Source organism: Oreochromis niloticus, linkage group LG3 (assembly GCF_001858045.2).
Source record: "Oreochromis niloticus isolate F11D_XX linkage group LG3, O_niloticus_UMD_NMBU, whole genome shotgun sequence".
NCBI lineage: Eukaryota > Metazoa > Chordata > Actinopteri > Cichliformes > Cichlidae > Oreochromis > Oreochromis niloticus.
This window is the reverse complement of record NC_031967.2, coordinates 32,986,922-33,012,791: the sequence shown is the minus strand read 5'-3', so window position 1 is coordinate 33,012,791 and position 25,870 is coordinate 32,986,922. Positions and strand designations below refer to the sequence as shown.

General features: G+C 41.2%; 1 protein-coding gene and 2 non-coding genes across 6 annotated transcripts in view; all 3 read left to right on the top strand.

Annotated features, from left to right (window-relative positions):
- nhsl2 (NHS-like 2) overlaps positions 1 to 25,870 on the top strand; it is a 186,762-nt gene that overhangs the window by 2,393 nt on the left and 158,499 nt on the right. Inside the window, exons 1-2 of one of the 4 annotated variants that reach the window (XM_025905849.1) lie at positions 21,956 to 22,227; positions 22,264 to 22,399. The exons of 2 other annotated variants lie outside the window; for them this stretch is intronic. In XM_025905849.1, coding sequence (XP_025761634.1) covers positions 22,300 to 22,399 — 100 coding nt within the window. In that variant the 5' untranslated portion in view covers positions 21,956 to 22,227; positions 22,264 to 22,299. Of the gene's footprint in view, positions 1 to 21,955; positions 22,228 to 22,259; positions 22,400 to 25,870 lie in introns of those variants that run through there. One more of the 4 variants, XM_025905848.1, reaches the window with a different exon arrangement.
- trnae-uuc (transfer RNA glutamic acid (anticodon UUC)) lies at positions 17,305 to 17,376 on the top strand. Its single transcript has one exon. It is a non-coding gene; the product is annotated as a tRNA-Glu (tRNA).
- On the top strand, positions 18,832 to 18,903 carry trnae-uuc (transfer RNA glutamic acid (anticodon UUC)). The gene has a single exon. It is a non-coding gene; the product is annotated as a tRNA-Glu (tRNA).

Here is a 25,870-nt window from a genome sequence, read left to right as displayed (position 1 = left end):
CCTCTAACTATGACTGCTACATTTCTCACTTTGCACACTCACCGATGTGTACTGCACGTACAGCTGATGTGCCATTCTCCATTCATCCATTCTCTTCTGCTTATCCTTTTCAGGGTCGCAGGAGCCCATACCAGCTGTCTTAGAGCAAAGAGGCAGGGTACACCCTGGACAGGTTGCCAGTCTAAAACATAGACACAGACAACCATTCACACCTATTTGGCAATTTAGAGTTTCCAGTTAACCTATCCCCACTAACTTGCATGTCTTTGGTCTGTGGGAGGAAGTCAGTGGGTTTACTAATGAAGAAGCCTCTCGGATGAGAGCATCTTCACAAAACTAAAGTGCAGCAGCTTTCTTTTTAAGCACTTGAGGTTGCAGACTACACTAATCTTGAATTATACAACAACACTGTATATTAGTAGATTTGTTTTAAATTCACCACATTGTAACTAATTAAAGCTTTAAAATAAAAGATAAGGACTTAAACCTTCAGTATTTGCATCTAAAATACAGCCCAGTAACAGTAGAACACAAAAAAGCTCAAAAAAGTACATGTTTATTAAGGGTACTTTACTAAAGTACTTGATTAAATGTACCCTTGATCAATCTGACCAAGGGTGCTGTCAGTATGATCATCCACTGGCGTTGGGTATGTTTTGAAGCATCCTTTCTTCTAACTTTGAGTGTCGTGTTTGGTCTGGGTAGCAGACACATTTGGACCTATTCTGGCAGTTGTGGATTGGTTATGACTCTGGCAGATGTCTTGTGGTCCAGATGTGGTTTCAGAATCAATGAACCGGGCTTGACATGAGGTATGGCAGATGTCTGGGTATGCCAGATGTGGCCCAAATATCATGACACTTGGTATCTGGCCCTTATAAGATAGACATGTGGATGGCATCGGTAAAAGACCAAATAAGAAAAATCCAAAGAAAGATGCAAATAAGTTCATAACCTCCAACGTGTATTTTGGAGTATGTGCTTTCTGTTGTTGGTAATTAAGAATTTGTCGTTAAAATTATCAAAATTTACAAAGTGGACGATTCAGTGTAACACAAAATGAGTGGCCTTTTTCCCATTGGTTTCTTAGGGACGGCTCATGTGGTAGAGTGGGTCGTTTACCAATTGGAAGGTCTGTGCCTCGATCCCTGGCTCCCCCAACCCCACATACGACACATACCAAGCATGTTGGTGCTGTATCACTTGTGGCTGAGGTTATAGAGCAGGTTGCCTACCAACAGACATCTCTGGCTTTTCCACTCCATGTGTCAAAGTGTCCTTGGGCAACATAGTAAACTGGACAGGAAGACCTTTTACAGCCATGGCTATCGCCCCCTGGTGGTCATTAAAATAGAATGCAGCTTTAAGGGATTTCCTTGTTGGCTTCTCCTTTCAGACCTGGAAGCTTAATTCATCTTCTGTCCTCTGTATGGCAGGGATGTCAAACCCATTTTACACTGTGGGCCACATACATAAATACACACCAGACCACTGAAACTCCTCTTTCTGTGGGTGTGAGAAGTTTAACTGCACATTTAACTGCCGAGATATCTAAACATAAGAAAAAGACGACTTAAAAAAAACAAATTAGAGTCATTTGAATAACAATACAGTTTTTCCTGCTCAAGCAGAATAACAGAAAAGAAGTGTAAACATCTGTCATGTATATGATTTAACTGTGGTCTCTGGTACAAACTGCAAAAGTTTGCAGCTGAGTTTTCTCACCATTTAAAAGTGAAAAATATTCATTTTGTTTACAAGGGCTCGGCTGTGCACATATGAGACTGGTCTGATGAAAAATGATCTTCAGAGACACGAAACAAAAAAGGGAAAATTAATTTCCTAGAACACACATCAGCAGATTAAAAGTCGTTATTACTTCTGCTGTGAGACTGTGCTGCGTGTGCCTACCAGTTACGACAGATTAGGGAGTGACACTTGAAAAGAGAAAACCATGTGAGGACGTCGGTCAGAGTTAAGCATAAAGAGGGTTTGGTTTTGATTTTACACGTGGCAGTCGAATCAAACACATTCTGTGAAAAACAAAAGGCTGGAAATCGGTCCAATGACGCAATAAAAAAACCCTGTTCTGTAATATCTAACACGTTCGTGGATGCTTTCATCTGATGGTACAGAGATGGCCAGATGCATGATGGGAAATCTGCACTGTGGCCGCCAGCGTGTTTCGCTCTGCAAACTTTGCACAAACTTATCGAAGGCAGCTTAGACTGTGTTTGCACTGCAGCTCGAGAGTGAGCGGATGAATAAAGCAAGCTGACTGTGAACATGAGTTTACGAGGCTGTCAGCAGGCCGTGTGTGTGTGTGTGTGTGTGTGTGTGTGTGTGTGCGAGCACGTACAGCATGATAAGACAGAAAGAGAAAGTCCCTCTTAAAACAGACCAGATGTAGAGCTGGAAGGAGGAGAGGATGGGAGATAAAACAAAATGCAGTTCGTCCTCTGGTTTACTTTACAGAAAACTCACGCATGTGTTGGCCGGTGTGTGTGCGTGTGTTTTAATACATGAGCTCATCGGTGTTTGATGCTCCTCACTCTTCGCTCTCCTTTCTAAAATCCTGTGTGGGCTCATACTGTATCGCTAACACGTGGGCCGAAGCGCACGGCTTAATAATCAATACAAGCCCGCCTGGGCCTTCATCTTCCATCCTCATCCTCACTTCACCGCCTCTTTCTCCCTCTCTCTTACCTCCTACTGTCTCAGCAAGGATGGAAAACACTGATTTGCATTTCACCAACAGAAAAATGAGGACTAAGTCTCCTCAAAGCACTTTGTATTGTAAGATAAGAACCCTACATTGCTAAAGAGTAACTCCAACAATCAGACAACTCACTATGAGCAAGCACTTGGTGACAGCGGGGAGGAAAAACTCCCTTTTAACGGGTAGAAAGTAAACCTCCTGCAGAACCAGGCTCAGAGCCCGAGCGATGGATAAAGCGCTCAGCTTTTGGCTTCATGAATAATGGCTACATCCTTTTTAAAAAAAAAAAAAAAACTCTCTGCAATGAACACAAAGAAACCACTTTTACTTTTATTAATAAGACTCATAACTTCGTAAAGGATCAAAGCCCCCACCCCTCAGTAGTTGTAGTGGGTTTGTAATTTTGGCGGCTCTGCTGTATAGAAGCTAGATTCTGGCTACTTTATTTGAATATTTAAAGAAATAGAAACATAATTGTTTTCCATCTGTTTCATTTTCCTTTTAGTTGTCTGTTTTTTTAGCTACTTTAGCCTCTTGCTAACATTAGACTCGCATCAGTAGTAACTGCTTGGTTGATGATGATTTTATTCTTTGTGACTATGTTGCTTTAAAAACCTAGACAGGGGGAAACAGACGTTTTATGTCATTTTTGATATTTTCTTTTGAATTATCTGGCAAATGTTCCATTTAGCTTTCTGTTAGAGGCTCGTGGCTAATGCTAAAATAGTATCTCATGACATCAGTGGCATGGTTAATGCAGGCACAGAGCTGAGTGACATCAGCAGTGGCCTAATTACACATGCTTCGACCGAAGTTAAAAGATAAAGATTAAACTCATCTGTTACACTCCCCTACTTTAAGTATAAATACAGTAAAGCTGTTACAGTAAATACTGGAAAATTTCCAGAGTAGCTGTGCCAACATTAGCTACAGTGTAAAGTCATGTTATAAGATTAGATATAGACTCGGCTGATTTTCAGTCAGTCTCACGTAAGTTCGATTATCAACCGGACACGTAGTAGTTACATTCATACTGTGAATGAGGAAGTCACAAATTTCACCAGTGTTCGTAACAACAAACCGAATCTATGCCAGCTAAATCACCCTCACTCGGCTGAACATGGACATTTTTAAGAAGCTAACAAAGGCTAAGTGGCTCAAGCTAAAGCTAAAAGAAGGAGCCTCAGTATAAGCAAAAGGTCAAAGCAGTTAGGAGGACAATTATATGTAGGTACCTGATATTTGTTTTGTTATGTGACTCAGCTGCACCTGCTTTTGCTTTGTAAGCTTAAATATGTCAGGTAATGGTAGGTTTACAGCAACTCAATCTTGCAACTCATCGTTTGGGGGTGGGGGTTGGGGGAGACAAAGTTTAATATCTGCTTTGAAATTATGAAAAGTTTATTTTTGTTTGTATATGTGGGAGTTACAGGTCTTAGGGAAAAAAATGGCAGGTCAAAAAGTCAGAATCAACCAAGAACACTGCAGTCGGTGCATCTCTGCTCTGTCAGTGGTTACCAGCCAGGAGACTTTGTTCATGTTCATTGGGACCTTCATGATTTGCACCCCCACTCTCCCAACCTGACTTTTTACTTTCACTTCCTATCACTGGTTATGTTTAGTTGGTAAAAATGACTTGGTTAAGGAAAGGGGAAGATCATGGGTTGGGTTAAAACAGCCCTATAACAACAGTAACACTGCTTGTTCGCAAATAACATTTACTGATCACTCGCACTTATGCCATAGCCCACTGAGTAACAGCACAACGCCAAAGAATTTTCAATAAATGGGCCACACCACCAACTCAGGTCCTGGGGATGAGGTTAATTGTTTAATAGCAATATTAAATCTGGCATCATTTAATTTGTGAATGCAGTTTTTTAATATTTATTTCTTTGTGTTTTCACTTTTGAAGGACTGAGTGGTGTGTTTGTTTACTCTAACTCTGAAGCTACAGTCAGTTTTAGATCACAATGATCGAGTAAACTTGGGATCAATACCACACAATGCTGAGTGGGACTTTTAAAAACTGCGGGAGGCTCTAATAAAACGCCCCGGGCTTTGGAGCTTCGACTGTAGGAAGTAAGCTAGGTACTTTGCAGCTTATGAGTATAATCCATTTCTTACACTTGCTCTCATGTGTTTGGTTTTGGAAAGGCTTAAAACAGAGCCCACCACTGGATGTCTTTATGGACGACTTATCTCCTACTACAGCCCCATGTTTGAGCACACTGCTCAAACATGTTGAAATCAGGCTCAACAGCTCCCCCATGCATGGTTATGGCTGCTAAACCATGACTGGAAAAGTTAAGATGGATCCATGCGAGCGCCACCTGTGGTTAGTGTTTGGTTAGGTTAAGATAGTTGAGGGTTTTCCAATTTGTAAGGATGAGAAACACTCACATTATTTTCCCTCATTCATTTGAAGAAAAAAAAAACTTGGATCTGTGCTTTTTCTCCAATAACAACCACTGACAATCCCCCCTCTCCACCTGCCAAAGAAAGTGGAGTTGCACACACAGTAAAACACATGTTCCCAGCCTGGATGAGGGGATTTTTTCCACCCAGTGTAGACTTTGTTCAGGAGTCGGATCTCCTGAGCCGCTTCCAAGATCTCTGCACAGTGAAGCACTGGAGGGAATCGGAGCTGGCTTCCTGCGCCCGGAGAGGAGGGGAGGAGTCGCACTGATACAGAGAGGAAGAAGATGTCAGTCGTCGCTTTGGAAAGCGTGATAGCGGGAGGAATGTGTGCGTGCATGTGTGTGTGTCCACTTTCCACTGGAAGTTGTCACTCAGAAGGGCCTGAACTTGAGGAGTTTGCCCTTTGAAACACCTCCTCTTCAGCTTTTTTCATACTGGCCTCATTTCCTGCCATTTTTTGTTGGCTGCTGTTGACCCAAAGTGGGGCAGGAGTATCCCAAGTATGTGAATGGGAACCAAAGTTTGGTGTTTTCTTTTTGTGCGTGTTTCCAGCTTTATACTATGTGGGAAACCACATTCCTTCTTTGACCTTGCACTGATTTATTTTTTTTTGAGTTTCTTGTAACAAAATGTTCCCTGCTCGGCCTCACAGTCCCAGTCGTGTTAGACGTTTGCATGAAAAGCAAATTTTAATCCGCTTGTGGACAATTCCTAGTTCTTGAGCTCACAGCAGGTGTTATCCCTGAGGTGCTGAAGGCAAAGCACCTGCTGTGACATCACTGAATAGGGGTGTGGCCTCAGGAGATCACTGTGGTGCTTTTTTTTTCTTTCAATATCTGAAAGATTTATCCACTTTTTCAGGTTTATATTATGTAAAGAACATAAAGGTGTAGAAATTTATTAGAAAATGCTTTAAAGAAAGCAGCATTAGACCAGAAACTATGCCTCAAAGAGCTTTATATTTAAGGTAGCAACAATAATACAGGGAAAACACCAACATCAAGTAAACGATGGCTTATCTGAACAAAGGGGGACATTTTAATTTTGTTCATATCATTCAGCATGTAGAGAACACAGAAATTGTTTTGCTCCTCTATTTGAACCTAAATCATTTTAATCAAAAAGCTGATGGGAAGGAAATGATTTAAAAGACTTTCCCTCGCCCCTTCTATCTCGTTCCCATGGGTGGATGTCACCCTCATGTCTTAGTATCCCTGCATCTCATCCCCTTTCTGTAAGTCCCCTTCCCCTCCTTTCTCACATTTTCCTCTTCTTTTTCCATCTTCCAACACTCCTCTGTGACAGGAGACGAAAATAATCCTAAAACCTGTTTTTAGCTATGGTCACCATTTGATTTTAGACTTCTCGGCTTTGGATATGGAGGTGTTTTGTAATCCCACAGTTTTTTTAATCATATCTACAGTCCGTGAACTCTTTCCTTGAGTCAAAACATTCACTTCTCCTCATCCTCCCCCACCATCTCTCTTCCTACTGTTGGTGATTCAGAGGGCAGCGGTAGCAGGACTGAAAAACTTCCCGCCACCACTCCAACTTTTTATTTAAAAAAAAATCTTACTTTTGTTTTTAGTTGAAATCAATATTTGGATCTGCCAAATTTCCAGAGGCAAATCTCATTTGCACATTCTCATAAACTAGGTGGAATTATTCATCAAAATGCTGTATTATATAATGTGACAGAAAACTAGCAGTTTCAGAGCTGCAAACATAAACAAACTTTAAACCAATGCTGATGATGTTTTTCTAGGAGGGCATCATTTAATAGTTTCTTTTTTTGGAATTCACAAACAATAACGTCAAAATTTCAACATGTGTATACTTTTAACGAGATGTTTTTCATGTATAAACAGCATGGTGGATCAGTGTTTGACATCGCTGCCTTAGTGCAGACGGGTCCTGGGTTCAAAACTGGGTAAGGCCCTTCTGCTTGGAAATTGCCTGTTCTTCCCAGGACACCCAAGCAAAAAGGTAATTCTTAATCTCAGGATTTTCAGTTCCTCGTTAAATTAAGGTAGAAGAAACATGTAGACATTAACCAAACACAGACATAAACTGTCTTAGGGTAAATTCTTTAGTCTTTCTAGAATCGATTTTCCGGCTTCTTTCGTGGTGATGGACAAACTTCCTTCACCGTGGACAGTGATGCAGGTGTGGCTTTAGCCATGGTGCTTCTTGGGTTGCTCCTGAACATTCTAACCAATTTCTTTATATGAAGACAGTTTGGTCTCTTTCCAGACCTGCTCAGGAACCTAACAAACCCATGTCCAATGACACGAGGGCTAAGTGCATTTTTAGTGCTGTTTGTGTTTCATGCACAACTGTTGGTATATATCTTTTTATTTCACAAGCTGCCATGTATCTGTTACAGCCACAGATTATTGTTACCAGTATATCTAACACCTACAACCTCTCCGACCAAAGAAATACCTAAAGTATCATCACATTTCCTCAATTTTGTCACTATTTGGTACTGCAGTGTTGAGTTTTCTTCCATCAACAGCCTATAAATGTTTTGGAGATTATGTATCGGAATTTCAGGAGCAGGACCACGCCTCCAAACACGCTCCTTCCGGCTGCCATCTATATAGGTTCCCCCAGTTCTGCAAGCTGTTCATTCTCGTTTACGTCCCCCACCATCCCTCCCTCCTTGTTCTCCATTCTTCAACTTCTTCACTTCTATTTAGTACATTGGGATCTGCCAGGCCCGGGAGCCATCGCCAGTCCCCTTCGAGGCCTTCCCCAAACCGCAGCTCAATTCATGTCAAAGCATTCACCTTTACCTACTAAAATGCTGTCAAACCTAACATGAGGACGTGGGCCCAGCTGGTGAAATAAAAGTTAAATAAGAATACTTAAGGTGTTCTGCAAAAAAAAGTAAGAATATATATCTGAATGAGTTTTCCTAAAATTCATAGCAGATTTAAACAAGACTTGAGTGTTTTGTGATTACAACATTTTAATCAACAGACTATTTCTGTTTTGTGTTTGACCGGTTTCATACTTGAAGAAAGAATCTTTCAGCTAGTGTTGTTGAACATGGTGTTCTGCAGGGAAACCTTCTAGGTCCTCACATATTTTCATAAATACTTTCATAGTTACCTTTCTGGGTAAAATTTTTATCCCAATAATGTGAAACATTTCAAATGTTGAGAAGTTAGATGCAAAGGTTTCTGTGTGTTTCAGCAGACAGCCTCAGTTACACTACTGTCATCCTAGTAGATGATTTTTGTGTTATTGACTCACTCTGAAAGCATGAGTATGGGTGTTTTCTTGCAAGGCTTTGTGTGACTGCTCAGTTTTAATGTGTGAGTGAGAGCCATTGGTTAAATCCCCACAGAGAGAGTGAGTGTGTGTGTGTGTGTGTGGGAGAGAGAGAGTGAAAGTGCTGTCGTGACCTCAGTTTACGAAAGCGAGCTGTGGTTTCAGGTACGGAGTCAGAGAAGAAAGCCTACTAACAACTTCCTGTCTTGGCTGAGAGCCTGGCCCTTTCCCTTTCTCACACACACACACACACACACACACACACACACACGTTTCCATCACATCAGACACTTCAGAGGACATTGCACTGTCTTATAATTATGCACCCAAACTTTAAACCTTTCCCAGTGTAAACTTTAATGATTTACATCAACATTTCCTTATAATGTCCCCACAACAACAGCAAAACAAACACACGCATTTATTGTTAAATAAAGGGACTTAATCTGCTACCAGTAAAACAAACAAATGCATTGCCAAAAGGGATAAAATGTTTACATTTTGCCCCCTCTGCTAGAGCTCGTATAGGGTTGAAACAGCCAGTGTATCCTGTGTGCATGTGTGTGTGCTGTAGTCTTTTGTGCTGATGCCTCATGCTGTGAACTACATGTAGTGTGTCTTTCTCTAATATGAGCAGCAATTTGTCAATGTGTAGACACACAGACACACACAGAGGTGAACAGCTTGAACAGGCATGAGAGAAATGGATAAAAATCAGAGGCAAAGTAGAAAAAAAGAATAAATGGGTCGACGAAAAGACACAAAGTGAAGAGAGAGGAAAAGAAAGAAAGGAGGAGGGAAATCCAGGAAGGATGGGAGGATCAAGGGGAGGAAAAATGACAGACATTTCTGTCATTTTTCTTCATTTGATTTTTCATTTGTCACTGTTTTTGTGAGAAAAGTCTTTGAAACTATGCCCTGCAGTCAAACATGTAATTTTGTAAAAACAAATATGTGTCACTTACTCAGAAAACTGAATAATGTTTGAGTCTGATTTTGTTGTAAACACCCTGCAGCTCATTTAAATTGGCCCTGATATCAGTGTGTAAATGTTTTGCATGTGTTTTCAGCTTTGTATTGCCCCCCCCCCCGTGGGGAGTTCGCCTTGTAATCGGAAGGTTGCCGGTTCGAGCCCCAGCTTGGACAGTCTCGGTCATTGTGTCCTTGGGCAAGACACTTCACCCGTTACCTACTGGTGGTGGTCAGAGGGCCCGGTGGCGCCAGTGTCCGGCAGCCTCGCCTCTGTCAGTGCGCCCCAGGGTGGCTGTGGCTACAATGTAGCTTGCCATCACCAGTGTGTGAATGGGTGGATGACTGGATGTGTAAAGTGCTATACAAATACAGACCATTTACCATTTGTATTTGCCAGAACTTAAAGCACCTTGTAGTGGAGAATGCTCAAGGAAAGTTCTCTTTTACTTAAACTGTGGGGTCATCCCCACTGGTGGGACATGGAGCAACTGCAGGTGTGGAGTGGACAACCAGGTGAAAAATATGAAGTGAAACTAATGTGTATGAAGGACTTTTAAAGGAAAATAAGTAAAATTCATTTCGGCTCCTTTATTGTTAATAACTGATAAAAGAAAATGTGAGGTGTGGCTGTTGATCCTTTTTTGGCTTCTTAGGTGGGTTGTGCCAGAAAAATTTTGAGAACTTGTGACTTCAAGTGGTTAGAATCTGTATTTTTATAGCAGCAAAGCATTAACTAACTGACAATGTTAAACTTGAACTAGCACTGTTTTTAGCTCTATCAGGTAGCTTTGTTTTTCAAAATTAAAGCCCTAAAAACCCACTTTGCAGTATCTGCTCAGCATTTAATGGCACAGTTAGAGACTGGCTGGCAGCTACAGAGTTACAGCATATCTTTCCTTGTGTAGAGCAAAAAGAAACTAACACACAACTTCCAGTGAATCTAAATGTTACTCAGTGGCTGCTTGTTTAACAAATTATTGGTTTTAAAACTGGGTTTAAGTGGCTAAAAAAACAAGTTTTTAGCACTTTTTAAAAATGCAAACCAAAGTTATTTCATTTTATGTATCATTTCTTTATTGCCTTGAGAATGTTTTAAGAGCTTTATTTGTGCCAAAAGCATACACTGTATCTAAAAGATGGACACAGATTCTGCAGTTCTGCTTTCTGAATTCTGCATCATATCAGCACATATGTTATAGCTGTAAAACAATGACATAATATATGCAAAATAAAAATATACATAAAGGATCTCTTATGAGTAGTTCAGCATCCTGGGGAATAGATTTGTCATCACAAAAGATAAATAATACATTTGGATTAAGAACTGCACATATATTCAAATCTCTCAATAGTTGTTAGTGACACCATCAGACAAGTTTCACTAACAACTTTATCCACGTGGATATCAGCTTAGATAAAGTTCTCACACGAGAGTTTTACTGCTTTCCATCTCTGTTTGGTAAATGGAGTGGGAGTCATATACTGCTGCTGTCATCTTACCAGTCAACGGTTAGGACTTGTAATGAATGTAATTGAAATTTGAATTTGAATTTAATGTGTCTTCTGACCCAATAGTCAAAGTACACTTTCCCTAAGATAGTATTTTATTAATCAGAGCTTTTCCTAACTCTCATGATTGGGGTTGGAGTTTATTCTCCTGTGATAAAACTGTAAAAGTGTAAATTTCCCTGCAGAAAAAGAGAACCAGAGAGGAATTGTCCCAGTGATCCCCAAATTTCCCCACACTGTAAGAAATAACAAACGCCACTGGAGTGCAGGAGATTGGGTAACAGCAGTGATATAATACAGGAAGAGACCCTGTGATGAAATACTGTACATGTGCAGAACAGCACTCGGAGTCCAGCGAGATTTTCCACATTTCTTCTCTCCAATCTGTCTCTTCTCCTCTCTCCTCTGTTTCCTCTGTATGACCCGAGGACGAGGCCTTGGGACGGTGTTTACTCTGTCTCCTATAGGGCAGATTCCTATCAGGCAGTGTGTGTTTACAGAGTGTGCCTCAGTGGAAGCATATTGTTCAAAGAGCAGATGCAGGCTGCATGATGGCAGCAGTATGTAAGCACAGAAAGCTAAAATACATACACCACGGATGATGCACTGCTAGTAAAATGTAAATCCAGGCGAGGGGATGTCTCTGTAACATTGCATGATGATGCATCTAGAATGAGGCATGAGGGTTGGTTTTATGTTAAAAAGTTTCAGCTGACCAGTGTGACTCCAGCAGCTGATGATTACCAAGGTAGTTACAGAGGTTTGCCAGGTCAGGTTGGGTTTTTCCTACACACTCCTTTTCACTGAATGCAGTCAGTGAAACTCCAATCCAATTGCCAGTATCTGCTAAATTGCACTTAAGCAATTTTGCACATAAGTTACCAAATAAAAAGAATAGTCATCAAGAAAACTGCCCTCACCAATGATGAAAACAGCTAATGTATGTATCTAATTAACCAATCCTAGAAGGCATTTCTTCATTTACTAACTAATAATTACTGGGCTAAATGATCAATACCTAAATGCTTTTCTTTTAGACCTCTCTACCAGAAGTAGAAACCCAAAGTTCTGCTTGGGTTGCTTAAAGTCCTTCAAGGCACAACTTGGCACTCACTTGTCATCTCGGGGCACATATTTATGCCACTGTGGATACATTACTGCAACAACTTGACTGGATGGATATTTTACAGAGTTTCAATGTTATAAAAAATTTGCTTCTTTCGGGTAGAGTAGATATAATCGTGTAAGACTAAGTGCAGTTCGTGAGTCATTAGCTCGTAGAGGCATCTTTATCAGCAATAGCTTGAAGTAATGGTTTCCCGTTGACTTTATCAGTCTCTCACATCGTTGCAGAGGAATTTTGGCCAACTCTTCTTTTTTAAAACATTGCTGCAGTTCTTTGAGGTTTGCAGACATTCTGGACTTTGACTGGGCCACTGCAGCACATTGAGACTTCGATTTTGCAGCCATTCTTTTGTAGATTTGCTGCTCTGCTTGGGGTCATTGTTCTGTTGCATGGCCCATTTAGCTGTCAGGCAGATGGCCTCACATTTGACTCTACAATACTTTGGTCCGCTTTGGTCTCCTCTCTTCAAAGCACATTATTCCAGAAGTTCGAATGCAGCTTTGTAAACTTAAGCTGTGCTGAGATGTTATTTTTTAGAGAGAACAGACTTTCTTCTGGCCACCCTTCCAAACACACCTTACTTGTTCAGTGTTTTTTTAATTGTGCGGTCATGAACTTTAACATTTAAGATGCTAACTGAAACCTGTAGAGTCTGAGATGTAGCTCTTGGATTTTTTACAGTTTCTCTTGCAGGTCTGATTTTGGGGAGATGTTTTGCTCTGATGTCCACTTCTGGGAAGATTGTGGCATTGTGTTAACACACACCTGAATGCTCCAGGCCTAAAAAAGCCAATACTTCTGCTTTTACAGAGTTGGTTGCACTTAATGACGATTAATAAGTCAAGTGCATTTCAGGTTCTGGGTGTGAGTTACCATCTGAATTCCTATTGAAGCAGTAAGGGGGCCCAGTGAAATGACTATATAAGCATCATGTTTGTCATGTCGAGATTCTCACAGATTTGTGTCTAGAATTCTTCAAAATGTGTCTTTTATAACATCTACGATTTAGTAACTGTATACCCATTTAGCATTTTGTGCAGTAGTCTTAGGAGTAGCTTTGTTAAACTAGTTAGGGCGAGCAAAACAATAAAACCATGGACTGGTAGACAGTCATGTGAAACTCACCAGAGATGTCTCTAAACTAAGGAGAACTGTGAGGCCTTCTGTCATTTTATATATTTCTTTGAAGGTTCTCCCTTAACCTCCTAGGACCTGGCGTCCACATATGTGGACATCACATTTTGGGTTATTTAGACCAAAATACTCAATTTTGCTCTACATGGGCCTGATATCCACTTACGAGGACATTATACTGCTACTGTTCTATCAAAATTTTAAACGAATATGCTCATATGTGGCTCTTATTTTCCATACAAACAAAAATAAGGTAAAAAAAAAAAATCTGGTAATTCTTTGTTTTTACATTCATCGGGCCCCAATATGCCCAAATATCAAAGAGAAATTAAAAATGCATGCCGTGGAAGAGTTCGGGTCTTAGGAGGTTAAGTAGACGCTTTACTTTAAAGGACAAATTATCTGATAACATGGAAGGAATTGGTTTAGATAGCTGAGCTTTTATAATACTTACAATGATCCTGTGGTTTGTCGTGGAAGCGATTCAGACATGACTCCATGCATTAAATCATTGAATTCACTGAAACATGCACAGGCACGTCTATTAAAAAAAACCCAAAACCCAACCCCCAACCCATCAGTGTTTCTGCATGCTCGGAGTATTTTTTCTAATGCAGTCCTGCATATAGGATAGCTGACAGAGGCTTCATGTGTTTGCAGTACGAGGTGTATTTTTTTATCAGTGCGTGTCTCTGCAGAGCTTGTCTCTCTATCATGGACAAAGGGCTGGCTGTCAACACCAACACGTGTAAAGTCAGCCAAGGCATGCTGTAATGGTGGATACAATCACTTCCAGATGACGAACAGAGTGTGTGTGTGTGTGTGTGTGTGTGTGTGTTTGAGAATGGGAGAGAGAAAGAGGGAGAAAGAAAGAAATCAGAAGAATTCACTTCAATGTTGAGGAGGGAGATATCCGAACCATATACAGGAAAGGAAGAGAAGTCAAATTGATTTTTTTATGAGAAAAATAGCTCCTATATTTGGCCTCTCTTCATTGGATATAAATATAATGGACAGATAGAAACAGACAAGGTAGTATGATTCAACAACATCAGGGTTTGCAAAGTCCCATAAGAGACCAAAAAGTGAACATTATAACCTTCATGAAGGGAGAACTTCAGGATGACTGAAGGACTCTCTTTACACCCCGCGATTTAAAACACATCATGGCACACCAAAAGATATCAGCTTGATTTTTGGATTGTATTATCAGGTGAAGATATGTGTTTCTAGCATGACGCTTGCACTTTTTTGCCTTTGTTGTTGTGATTCTTCTTCTTTGGTTCTTCTGCTTTGAATAGAGCCCCATTAGCTTATAACTTGCCTTCACCACCTTAACACAAAGTTTAACAGAGGGAAACCAGTGGTTGGAAACCCTGGCACTGTGGGGCCAGTATGTTTGTGATAATCAGAGGAACAAGTCCAAAATCTGAAGCTGTCTTTTGGAGATCTGTTGCCATTACTTACACAAAAAATCACAATGACAAAGTCTAGCCAGAACCTCAGATTTGAAACAGAAAATCCTCCACAAATGGTGACACGGTTGCTGCATGACAGCAATTTAACTGCAAAATGATGTAGGTGTTTGGCAACCTTGTATATACATAAGAATATGACCACCAGAATCCAACCAGTTGAATGTCTTCTAACTTAAACAGCAATTATTTGTAAAACTTTGCCATTGTGTCTGAGAGTGATTACAGTCAGTCCAAGTCACCTGTCTCAAGTTACTTTGAGACAGGTGGCCTCTCACCAGGGTGTTGTATCCTCAGCATCTGGATGATCAATGTGTAGCCATAACTATTAGCAATATGTCTCCAACAGTTAAAAAAAAAAATCCAATGTAGCCACTGGGCAACCAGCAATTTTTCCTTGTTGAGAGAAAGCTGCCATCCAAATTTTACTGTACCTGAGCCATGAGAAACACTGTTTGGTTTCCAGTTGACTCTTCAGCGTGCTTGTCTCCATCATATTATTAGTTAGTTTCTCAGGAAAGAGGACACAGTCATGACTGTTGGCATGACAGATTCAGGTGAGGTGGTAAGACGGATGGTTTTTATAGTCGTGTCTACTGTCTGGTGGTCAAGCTGGTTTTGTCAAAACTTTGCAAACTATATAACAATAGGTAGTTTTACTACACAGTGACGGTAAACCTGAAAAAGGCAATTTTCTGTAATGTAGATGAGACGGTAAAACAATAAAATTCTTCTAAGTAGCCTAATGATATTACATTTAAATGTTGCAATCTAACACCAGCAAATCTGTTCAACTCCATGAACAGATTTGTTTGAACAGTTGAGAACTGACATGCACGTAAACATCCGGGTGGAGAATTTTACTTTGCAATTTGTCATTTGTTATTTTGTCAATGTTGTTTTTAGCTCATAGGCAGCCTTTAGGCCTCAGCTCTTACAGACGAATTAAAAAAGTACAATCTTTGAAGAGTCACTTGCAAAAAAAACTTGACATGTCATTCTCTGTTTTCTTTGTATTATATTATAGGGTCCTTTTTTTGCTATATAATTAAAATTGAATTGAATTGAAAAAAGAAAATCCCGGTAGGCACAACAAATGGTGATTGCTTTTAACAATTCTTGGTCGTGGAGGACTATTTGATATGCTATATCTCATGGTGAATTTGCTCAACCAATGAGTGACAGGGAGCTTTATTTATTTGAAAGCAGAAGTCAGTTCTTTTCCCCTTTGCAGCGACATCCTCTGGCAGAGTCTGAAGCTTTCATAAATAAAGGTCCTTAAACTTAGTTAAAAACTTTGGTAGTTTAGTTTTTGGTTGTCTGATTAAAGAGTCGAGGAGGAGAGAGGAGATGAAGCCTGGCTGCTTTCAGCGCTGTCAGGGGCGTTTTTATTGGCAGGGCGTTGTGGAGAGGATGCTGAGCTTTAGACGGGATAAAGCAGCAGAACACACAGTTCCGACTCTGAACACATGGACCCGGACACCCTAACGAGTGAGTGTGTGTGTGTGTGTGTGCGTGCCCATGCCTCCTGCTACCAGCCCACTGCCTGGCAACCATGATGCTCTGCAGTTTGGACATAGTCTGAATAAACAGTGTGTGTGTGTGTGTGTTTGTAAACATCACACAGACCTGCTATTTCCTCTGTTAGCACCTCATTTTTTATGGTCTCCACATTTGTGTTTGGTGTCATTTATGAGTCATACCCAGCCTGCTTTTGCTTTGTTTTCAGTCTGATGTTGCATTATGGGTGGTATTACAGCTGTTTTTCAATCAGTCCGTCACATAGGGGTCATCAGTCTAAATTACCAGCAGATGTTCTTCTCCGCCTACATGCAGGCAGTAATTACCTCATTCAGTACTGGTCAATCTGACATGAATATTACCTGGAAGTTTAAGACCTGTCTTAGATGAAACCTTCTATTTTTACTTTTGCTTTTGTACTGTTTAATTTTCACGCGCTGTAAAGACACCAAATATTGGTTAGCTGTAGACCGAAAAAGGTTACTGTGACATTTACATTGACCACAGAAGGTAGCCTGTGTTGTTTTTTGGAAAAATGGATGGGCAGGCAGATGCCATCCTGTCCAAAAACACTGAGCCAAGTATGAGACAATTTTTATCCTACAACATTAAGAGCATTGTTAAATGTTCTGGGCTTCTCGTTTGTGCTGCACCTTTTCAAGTTTTACTGTCTCGTAATTGGCTAGGAGGTTGCTAGTTGTAGTGGTAGCATGACTGAGTGGACTAAGGTGCTGGATTAAGGCTCCAGTCTCTTTGGGGGCGTGGGTTTAAATCTCACTGCTGCCACGTAAATCTAGCTGCAAGGTTTCATTGGTGTTGCGTTTCACGTCTTGACAATAAATGGAAAGACCTACATGGCATGGGGAGGCAACTCCACATGTATGCCAAGTCCAACTCACAGGAATCTCCTCAAGAGTAAATCTTCCGATGGAGGGCTTTGAAGTCTTAACAACTTGCGGAATTTCCACCAGTTTTCAAGTTAATTTGTTGGTTTCCGATCATGGTGTCATCCCTGACTAGTTACTGCTTTTAACCAGAACCTGCAGCCAGTGGGAGAGTGGTTAAGGTGGTGCTGTGTTGCACTCACCACGGCTGCAGAGTGACAAGAGCGTCCTTGATTTCATGAGAGTGGAGCGCAAGCATCACGTTCCCATATGGTCTAGCGGTTAGGATTCCTGGTTTTCACCCAGGCGGCCCGGGTTCAACTCCCGGTATGGGAACATCTCTTTAATGTTTCCCTAAGCCGAGACATACCTTGTGTTATTCCTATGCTGGCATAAAAGGGGCTTTTTGTTGGCAGGTACCTGTTAGCTTTTGTAAATGTGACAATCTGCTAGTGAACAAAGCAACCCAATGGATGTTCGTAGTGCATCACTGCATATCCTTTTGCAACCTCCAGTCAATACTCTCCAAGCAGGAGCAGAATACCGACTTCTCCCTCTTCCCCTTAGGATTGCCATGAAGGAAACATTAGGAAAACCAGCCAACCTCTGGCTAAGCGCATGTCACAACACAAAACAGCTAACTGGTCAGGCCAGGACTCTGCAGTCTGTTTAGACCTACAGTCCAGTGGCCACTCTTCTACTGATGAGGATGTACACATTCTGGGCTGGGAGGAAGGCTAGTGTGAGCGGGGAGTCAAGGAGGCCATCTATGTGAAAAGCAAATGGCCATCTTTGAACTGAGGGAGCAGGACTAAGGGTACATGTTTCACCATCTTCCAGTGCTGTGATTGCAGCCATTCCCCAACTCTCTGGGAATGGTAATCCTGTCCATTGATCAATGGTTGTGGCAATTTGCATATGAATGATGATGAAACTGAGCCAACAGCCCATTGTTAATCAGTGCAAACAAACTTATCACCACTGTTAATCAGTTTTGGGTATTATGCAAATGTTCTGTTTATGAAGTTGGAGAAACCTTTCCAGTTTGTGTTACACCTTTGCAAGCTTTGCTGTTTCCCTGCTGTAACGGTAGCGTGGTTGTGAGGTCTAAGGACCTGGGTTAAGGCTCTGGCCTCTTCGCACGTGTGGGTTGAAATCTCATTGCTGCAATAGGATCTTACCCCGGGCAGGCAGATGCCATCCTGTCCAAAAACACTCTGTCAAGTATGATACATTTTTTTTCCTACAACATTAAGAGCATTGCTGAATGTTCTGGGCTTCTCGTTTGTGCTGCACCTTTTCAAGTTTTACTGTCTCATAATTGGCTAGGCGGTTGCTAGTTGTAGTGGTAGCATGACTGACTGGTCTAAGGTGCTGGATTAAGGCTCCAGTCTCTTTGGGGGCATGGGTTTGAATCCCACTGCTGCCACGTAAATCTAGCTGCAAGCTTTCATTAGTGTTGCGTTTCATGTCTTGGCAATAAATAGGAAGCTCTACACGGTGTGGGAAGGCAATTCCACATGTATGCCAAGTCCAACTCACAGGAATCTCCTCAAGAGTAAATCTTCTGATGGAGGGCTTTGAAGTCTTAACAACTTGCAGAATTTCCACCAGTTTTCAAGTTAATTTGTTGGTTTCCGATCATGGTGTCATCCCTGACTAGTTACTGCTTTTAACCAGAACCTGCAGCCAGTGGGAGAGTGGTTAAGGTGGTGCTGTGTTGCACTCACCACGGTTGCAGAGTGACAAGAGCGTCCTTGATTTCATGACAGTGGAGTGCAAGGATCGCATTCCCATATGGTCTAGCGGTTAGGATTCCTGGTTTTCACCCAGGCGGCCCGGGTTCAATTCCCGGTATGGGAACATCTCTTTAATGTTTCCCTAAGCCAAGGCATACCTTGTGTTATTCCTATGCTGGCATAAAAGGGGCTTTTTGTTGGCAGGTACCTGTTAGCTTTTGTAAATGTGACAATCTGCTAGTGAACAAAGCAATCACAAGGAGGTTCTTAGTGCACCACTGCATATCCTTTTGCAACCTCCAGTCAATACTCTCCAAGCAGGAGCAGAATACCGACTTCTCCCACTTCCCTTTAGGATTGCCATGAAGGAAACTTTAGGAAAACCAGCCAACCTCTGGCTAAGCGCATGTCACAACACAAAACAGCTTGATATAGGGAAATTAGTTGGTGGAAAAAAAGTCCTACATCCTCATCCAATAAAACATCAGAAATATATGTACTTGAAGCAACTTCTGGACCCTTTTCAAAAAGAAAACCAAAGGAGACCTAAAGGAATCTAATCAAACATAAACTTTATTAAAAAAAAAATAAATTCCAAACCGCCTTTGTGTGCTTGTACGTTAAGAGCTTTTATTTGTATGTGTGCTTCATGAGCTCAGTTTTGGCATAAAGAAAGTCGTCTTTGGTCTCCAGTGCAGCTCATGTTTTTCAGCTGTCCTGGCTGCATATGTGCGCCTGTGTGTTGCTCCATGCCCTCTATTCGCCCTCTGTAGTCATTAGTGCCCTGTGTGAAACAGGCACACTGCCCTGTCGCACTCTCACATAGCTTATTTACTTTGCCTCACAAAGCTGTAGACAGTTCAGACTAGATCTGATTGCAGTGCAAACACGTCATTTAAATATCTTCTAAAGTTGAAGCTGTTTTTCAGTTTTCAGCATTTCACCCACTCACCTTTAATGGAGATGTAATAAAATGTGTTATTCTTTTAAATGTTGTAAGTTAGCCAGACACTAATTTCAACTCCATGAAGGGAAGAAAAAATAGCGGTGCTGAAACCTGCACACAAACACAGCAACATGAACAATATGAGATTGTGATAAATGCACATTTATTACAAACTTTCTCAAATTAAATGCATTTTGCAGTGCAGTTCTGCTTCCAGTGCTTATATTTTTGCATGAATTCAAACCTCTCACACGTGTTGCTGCTTCTTTTTTGTTTACTGAAACCTCTATAAACACATGACTCGTCCACAATAGATTGTTGCTTTATGTCTTATCTTCTAACTAGAGCTGCATTAAACTTTTGGCATGTGGCGAAAATTAGTTTATTTAGAAATGCACAAGATGTGATGAGTTATAAAGACAAAGAATCTCAGTTGTCAGTTATTAATAGAGAAGTTCTCTATGACATGGGGCCATGAGATTATATAACAGTTGGGTGTGTCTTTCAGCCCTGAGATTTATTTTTGAGGCCTCATGAGGGTCTGTTCTGGTCTACAGGGCAAAATGAGGAACTAACCTTATTTTAACCACACAGCATTGAGAGTCAGTGCAGAAACACAGAACATGCCTGCCTTTCCTTTACTTCCTCTTAATACTTCATGGTCCCTTCTCTCTTACTTCATCTTTGGGTAACAGTAGCAATCATTGCCATCCTATTGACGTTCTGCATGTCCAGCACAAACGTTTTGGATTGTAGTGCTACATTCCCATACCAGGACTCGAATGCAGACTGCTTGGGTGAAAACCAGGAATCTTACAAGTAAACTTGTAGATAAATAATCACAATCTCTAATTCTAAACTCCAGCTGTCATGAAATTAACGATGGTTTTGTCTGCAGCCTCTGTGTTAGTGATATTTAACATGTGCAAATAACACACTTGATGTTTAGCTTACAAACCTTTTTAGGTTTGTTCGTGTCTTTGGAAAGGATTAGGGTCAGAAAAAAGAGCAGTTTTATTATAGAGTGAATGTGAGGTGGACAGTCGTTTTTTACTTTTTTACAGAAAGTGGATTCTGTTTATCTGGACATTGCGTTTTCATCTTTTGGTTAAACAAACCTTGTCTGATTCTGTGTGTGTGTGAGGGGGTTTTGGCCTTTTTTGCATTCCTGGATGTTTAAGTAGTGAGAAAAGTGTTGTTACTGTAGTACTCATAGAAACAAGAGCCAAAACAATAAAAACAATAGCCAAGTCCACCCAATCATTGTACAGTGTTACCATCTAACTCTTACTGCAAAAAGGACCACAGCTATAGTCCCACACAAACACTTTTTTGAATGTTTCTCTGCCTGCCTAAGCATGTATCCTAGCATTCACACGCATGTGACTCGGTGTGCTCACCAAAGGATACTTCAACATGAGGACGAGAGGAACCAGGGGATAGAGCCACTAAGCTTCTGAATGGTAGACAGCCTGCGCTACCATCAGCAGCCTGAATGCATCTTAACTGTTTTAAGAAGAAAAACAAAATGTCTTACAGATCCTTTGTTTACAGGCTTTTTGTCAGACTGAGGTCTGACAAACGGCAATCGACACCAACGACCATGAAGTCGGTTTTTCTGCAGCTGTTTCCAGCTTTTAAAAATTGACAGTTTAGATTTTTGTGAAGGAGTCACTCATGACTCATCGAGTGAATCCACAGTCTGGCCAATTGACGGCATGTAGTCTGTTGATGTCACATTTTCAGATTGCTTCAGATTTCTTGGATTCCCGACTGAGCCAGGTGCCAAAAAAGTACCTGGTATCAGGTACTACAATCTAATGGAAATGGTAACCTAATTATAATAATAGCTGCTGTTAGAACTCATGAAGTAAGACAAACGAGCGACCGCAGGATAAAACAGGAAAGCGTAATTGGATACGTGGATGGTTTTTCAATGAGGATGTGTCGCTTGTGCGCGTGGGTGCATTTGTTTTTGTGTAACATCTGTTGCTTTCTGTGTTTGTTTATTTGTGCGTGCATGTGTTTATTTCTGCTTCACTGTGAGTGTGTTTGTGTGTGATTGTGTATGGGGGGGCAGGCTGACGCAGCAGAACCAACTGCAGCTTGGCGTGCAGTAGAGGCGGGGTACACACACTCCTGTACACACACTTTATACACACGAGCACAACTTTGTATATACTACAGCTGCACAAACTGCTCACAAATCTGACGTTCGGATATTAAAGTGACTCGAAACGACACGTTGAGCATGTGCAGATATGTGGAAGGATAAACATGCGCTCGTGGACACACACACCAACACACCGTGGGATTGGTTTATCATGTGAACTGTCACTGTTGCTGGTTTTATTGCTGGAAAGAGACCACGTGAAAGAGAGAGAGGGAGCGAGGAGAGGGGCAGCGAGGGAGAGAGGTAAGTGTAATCAAAGGGGTGAGGACAGAGAAATAAGAGGGAGAGAGAAGGGAAAAGGAGTGAAGTGAGAGGACGGACAAGTGAACATAGATAGATAGATAGATAGATAGATAGATAGATAGATAGATAGATAGATAGATAGATAGATAGATAGACAAATGCGTTGGAAAAGGAGGCGATCACCAGCACAGGCGAGGACGGGGGACAATGAAGATGAGGAGAAGGCGAACACATCCTTCAGAGTGCATTTCTTTAAAGGTGGAGCTCTTTTCTTTTTGAGCTGTGTGTCCGTCCTGTTGGCTTCTTTGTGTGCCGCATTTGTCTCCTCATGTCAAGTGTGTCGCCAAGTGACCAGTCAGCACACAAGTACTGGATGTTGTTGTAGGGCTGATGTGTGTGTGTGTGTGTGTGTGGGGGGGGGGGGGGGGGGGTTGTAAAAACGAGCTGTGTTTGTGAAACGATCAGAGTGTGATGAAGAAGAAGGTGTAGAGAAGATACTTTCTGGCTCACACCTTTGGGAGCAGCCCTGCAGTGTGCATCAGGGGAATCTCCTGATTCTGAAATGTGACAATTTACTGTCTTCTGCCTCTGTTGGACACTTCTCACTGCTGCCACTGGGGTTTCTTTTTCACCACTTTCTGTTTTGTTTTGAAATCTTTGTCGAGTTTTTCTTCTGTTTGTGACACACCTGCGTTCAGCACGTATCCTTCGAGTTCTCCGACTGTTGACCAATTGTCAGATGGTCCTGTTTGTTTACTCGAGCTTTCCGTGATCTCATCCTCACAGTGTTCCTTGTGTTTCACTTTTGCTTTCTTGACTGCCCCTTACATGCATTCTTCGTCATGCTCACTTATCTTTTGATTAAAGACCTGGATCTTCTTCTTTTTTTGTTCTCTGCTTCCATGTGTGTCCTGCATTTGAGTCCTCTTTGTCTCGTGACTGTTGACATACATAAAGCATGTATGTAAAGCATGTTTCGCCACAGCTAGCTACAACAGTGAACTGACATTTACTTGAATTCAGAAATTTCACTTAATTCATCTTAATTAAGCCTACAAATAAAACCAGGCAGGGTGGTAGTAATGCCCTCTGTTGGTCTCTTCGTGATAAAGTCACATGAAGGGAAACTGCTACCTGCTGCCTACAATAAGTAGGCAGCAGGTAGCCTGACCAAAAAGTTTGGTCAGGCTGTTTTCTTATATGCAATGTATATGTTTGTTCTTCTCCCACATTATTAGTTTACTAATAGGTTTACTGTTGTTAACTTAGAGTAGTTAAAGTGACACTTGACTTTTTTAACAGTGTGAAAACATCTATACGTATGTGTAAAAAATACTATGACAAAGGCCTAGTTTTATACATTTCACTGTGTTGTACGATATTAAAATGACCACAGTTACTGTTACTGTCTACACATTCTGCCCCTGGTTAATGAAACCAAAGGATCATTTGCTGTGTCTTACTGATTCTTACTGTTAGCACAGTGTTTGCACAGTTTTTGCTTTTGTTAGGTTTTGTTTCCTGAAACCAGCTCTCTGCTACTGGAACAATAGAGCTGCTAGGTTTTCCTGTAACTATTAACTAGGTGCAGTACACACACACACACACATACCTGATCATCCGTGCAATTAACAAACTAATTAAAATCTAGACCTTTCTTCACTAAAATGTTAACACACCTTTCTTGAGTGGTGTGTATCATGGGTCTTACTGTTTGTCAGATATTTTATTAAAAATTCTTCAAAAGGCACCAACAGCTCAAGCACAGTGGAGAAGTCTCGTTCAGGGACTTGAGAAATGGAGGTAAAGACTAGCAGACAGCAGCTTCCTGCAGCTGCTTTGATTGACAGCTCACCTGCCAAATAAAGCAGCCACTCCCATAATGGATACGCTTACCTGGAGTTATAAATCAGATAGAACAACCGCTCTACATTAGTTACAAAGGGGGAAACTTTCCAAGGAGACCAGTACAGTTTTTTTTAATACCAGGCAGCAAATGTGCTGTGAAATCGCTTTAGCCTCTAGCGGCCACTAGAGGAGCTGTAGTGGCTTTTAGGTTGGTTTCATTTTGTATCCCTGGAGTTTGCCTTTATAGTCAAAACATGGGAAAAACCATCAGTAGTGTTTTGTTTATAATTTGCAAGGAAAAAGACTTAATTTGCCTTTCCATGTCTTTATGTCGTAGCTGTACACGGGGCAGTGTGAAAAACATTTGAAACCAACAGTCAGAGAGCGCAGCTCCCCTCTAAGGCAAAGGGCTAGACTAAAACTTTGGTGTTTTATGATGTTTTTATTACAATATCATGACTTTAGCCTGCTAGGGCGACAATGTGATGTTAATATGCGACATATTAGAAAATAGTGTGTCGTACAGCTCTCGCCATGCTCTTTCATGTAATATATTACTGGATATTTCTGTTTCTTCAAATTATTTTGAGGATCGACTTGAAGGTCAAGTTCAAGTGCTTAGCCATCTTATATATTCATGTCCCCCAATTGCTAGTATATTGCTGTGGATTTTGAAGATGATCCGTCGAAAATTGTGGATAATATAAAGCTTTTATTGATTTTCACATTTGGTGCAACCTTGATTAGATTTTCACCTAAATTAAATCAGCTCGAGCTGTTATTGGTATCTACCATCACACAGAATTGAACATGATATCATGAAAACTTTGGACACTAGACAAACAGACAGACAAACAAAGGGAATGGGTTACATACTCCCCCCTCTCTTTGGGGGGAGAACAACTGGAATTGCAGATGCTCTCGTTCATGTTTGGACTAGTGCTGGTGTCTTTGGCCCCTTCCTTTTGCCCCTCCATTGTTCTTAAAACCCTTTTTGTGATGTAGTGAACCAACTAAATCTGCTTCTGTTTCTTCCCTTGGTTTTTTGCACTTTGCCCTCTTTGTGATGAAGTCTGCTGGTTCTCCCATTTACAGTTCGATACAAACTTTCAGCCAATCACAGATTGCCCCAAGGTGATTTGCTGGAATGTGTCACAGGCATGTGTCTCTTTACTTCCACTTTGGTTAAACGAGCTGAATAACGTTCTGTGCAACAGCACAGAGCTATGCAGACAGGAAGGAAATTGGCATCTGTTAATGTTACTAATTAAAGTCTCTCTAGAACTCTTACAGTTTCTTAAAAAACTGGATGATAAAAGGTGACAATCAAAAAAATTTCCACTAGAGACCAAAGCACAGCAGATTTAAGTGTTTATGCTTTAGCTGTTGTTTAGCTGTTTCCACCTTGCATCTAGAACTCCCTTAACGACAATGACCTGCGATGTATAAATGCATCCTGGATCGCCAACTTTTGTGCTCATTCAGCACTTCTTTATTGATTTGTGCCACAGAGCATTGGAAATAATATAACTCCTACATGTTGGGCCTTTACTCATAGAAGAGTCGTTGCTCCACATTTAAATATTTACACACTCTCACACCCGGAGCTACTCGTTTGTTATGTAATGTCTGGCTAAATAATTCATGTTCGTTTTGTGTGTTCACTGCCAGATGATACAGAAATTATTCGCGGACCCATTCGAGCTCACTCTGCTTTGTTCCTGATGCAGCTTTTCATGTCAAATATGCCAGCCCGTACCACAGACAGTCAGACGTGGATAAGTAGGCAGAGGAGAGGAAGTTAGTGATGATGTGTGTCAGATAAACACTGACGGAGACATGAAGACGCTGGTTTGATGCGCCCCTGCGAGTAGTTTCAGG